Source organism: Merops nubicus, unplaced genomic scaffold, assembly GCF_000691845.1.
Source record: "Merops nubicus isolate BGI_N331 unplaced genomic scaffold, ASM69184v1 scaffold996, whole genome shotgun sequence".
Taxonomy (NCBI): Eukaryota; Metazoa; Chordata; class Aves; order Coraciiformes; family Meropidae; genus Merops; species Merops nubicus.
Genome location: NW_008615393.1, coordinates 1,613 through 3,398, shown reverse-complemented (window position 1 = coordinate 3,398; position 1,786 = coordinate 1,613). Strand labels below are relative to the sequence as shown.

At 45.5% G+C, this 1,786-nt stretch overlaps 1 protein-coding gene across 1 annotated transcript; it reads right to left on the bottom strand.

Annotated features, from left to right (window-relative positions):
- Nucleotides 1-1,418: 1,418 nt before the first annotated feature.
- On the bottom strand, nucleotides 1,419-1,555 carry CCK (cholecystokinin; the record flags this gene model as incomplete). The annotated part of the gene is made up of 1 exon (XM_008942484.1): nucleotides 1,419-1,555. A coding segment is annotated over one exon (137 nt), but the record flags the coding sequence as incomplete, so codon positions are not given.
- Nucleotides 1,556-1,786: the final 231 nt, after the last annotated feature.

The following is a 1,786-nucleotide window of genomic DNA, read 5'->3' as shown; positions in this document are numbered from 1 at the left end:
GGCTGGTGGTGCAGCAGAATGTGGGAGCCACACACCTTCCTGAGCAGCTCCTCCCTGCTCCTTTGCACTGGGTTTGCCATGTTCTGCACTGTTCAGGGAGGTTTGCCCAGCACCTGTTTTGGCCCAGTGTCATTAAATTAATTTCAGAACTAACAGAATCAAGCTCATGGAGAAAACCACCTGTCTTTAAATACAAAAAGAGATTAATTTGCTATTTTGCCAGCGTTTGTTTAGCCCCTACACACGTGCTTCTGTGAAGAGGCATGAGAGTAAAGCTCAGTTAAATGTCAGAGAGTTGGCAGTGCTGGGAAACTCCCCTCCCAGCCAAGCACCAGGAGGCTGTGGGCACTTTGGGCTGTTTTCCTGTGAGAAAGGGGAGGATTTGGGTCTTTAGGGACTCATTAGATTTGGAAAGGAACTGGAAAAAGCCAGGCTAAGTGGCTTGGAAGCTGGTTGACTAGAAGGAGCTTGAGAGGATGAAATGTTGATGCAGCAAAGCAGTTCTGCGTTTTCAAGAAGAGATTCACAGAAAGGGAGAGATTTGGTGTTCCTAGAGAAGGAAATTCCCCGTTGCTCAAGTCTCTGGGTCCCTGTGGATTTCTGCAGTGCCCTCTGCTCTCCCAGCTGCTCTTGGGAACAAACAAAACCTCAGCACAGTTTTGTGCTCAGCCCTTGGCATAACCACTTTGATTTGTTTCCCAGTCTTCTTGGGTTTGGTAGAATGTTGTTTTAGCACAAATATTTCCCATGTATTATTCTCTACGCGTTGGTTTTGCCTATTAACTGCTGCAGAAACTGCTGCTGAGATGTTCACCTGCCTCTTCCCTTTCTGTGACAAATTCTTTCCTATTAACACATGTGTTCAGGTAAGGGCTGGGCACAGCCTCATGGTTTAGTGGTGGACTCAGTTGTGCTGGGTTAATGGCTGGACTCAATGATCTTAAAGGTCTTCTCCAGCCTCAAAGACTCAATGATTCTCTGATTCCCCCCTTCTCCCCACGCTGACTCAGGCTGTGAGTTCCCAGCTGTTGGGATTGATGCAGGATTTGTCTGGAAATGGCTCATTTGACCACTCAATGCATGGAATACATTTACTTTGCCAAAGGGAAGGCATTTTCCTGCCTCTTTCTTCATAGTAAAACACCCAGCAACATGTGGTGACAGGACAAGAAGGGATAAGTGAAATAATTTTAATATAGTATCAGTGTATGAGAAACCACAAAAGAAAGAAAACATTTTTTTTTGGAAAATTCTACATATGTATATATTGCATTGCAGAGTCTTACAGACAAATTTACATCAAATAAGTGATTTATTTTAAAACACTGATTCAAGGAGAAGGACAAATTGATTTTTCTCTTTCTGTACAGGCATGAGAGTGTGATTTTTTTTCCCCTGTTGCTATAGTTTGCTGTTCTTTAGGAAGAGTACTCGTATTCTTCAGCACTGCGGCGGCCAAAATCCATCCAGCCCATGTAGTCTCTGTCATTTATCCTGTGCGTGGGGTCAATGCTCTGTACCCTGCTCCCCATCACTGAGAGCCTGCCAGTGGGACCTAAAGAAAAAGCATTTGGGAGAGCAGAGAGTAAGTAGACACCTTTTTCAGGCTGCCCAGAGAGGTGGTCACTGCCCCATCCCTGGAACCATCCCAGGGGAGGTTGGATGGGGCTCTGAGCACCCTGCTCTAGCTGCAGATGTCCCTGGACAGGATTCCACCATGGTCCTGTGCTGCTTGAAGAGACATAAATATAAGGACAAGAGCTCTTACTGTGCAAATTCAGTGAAA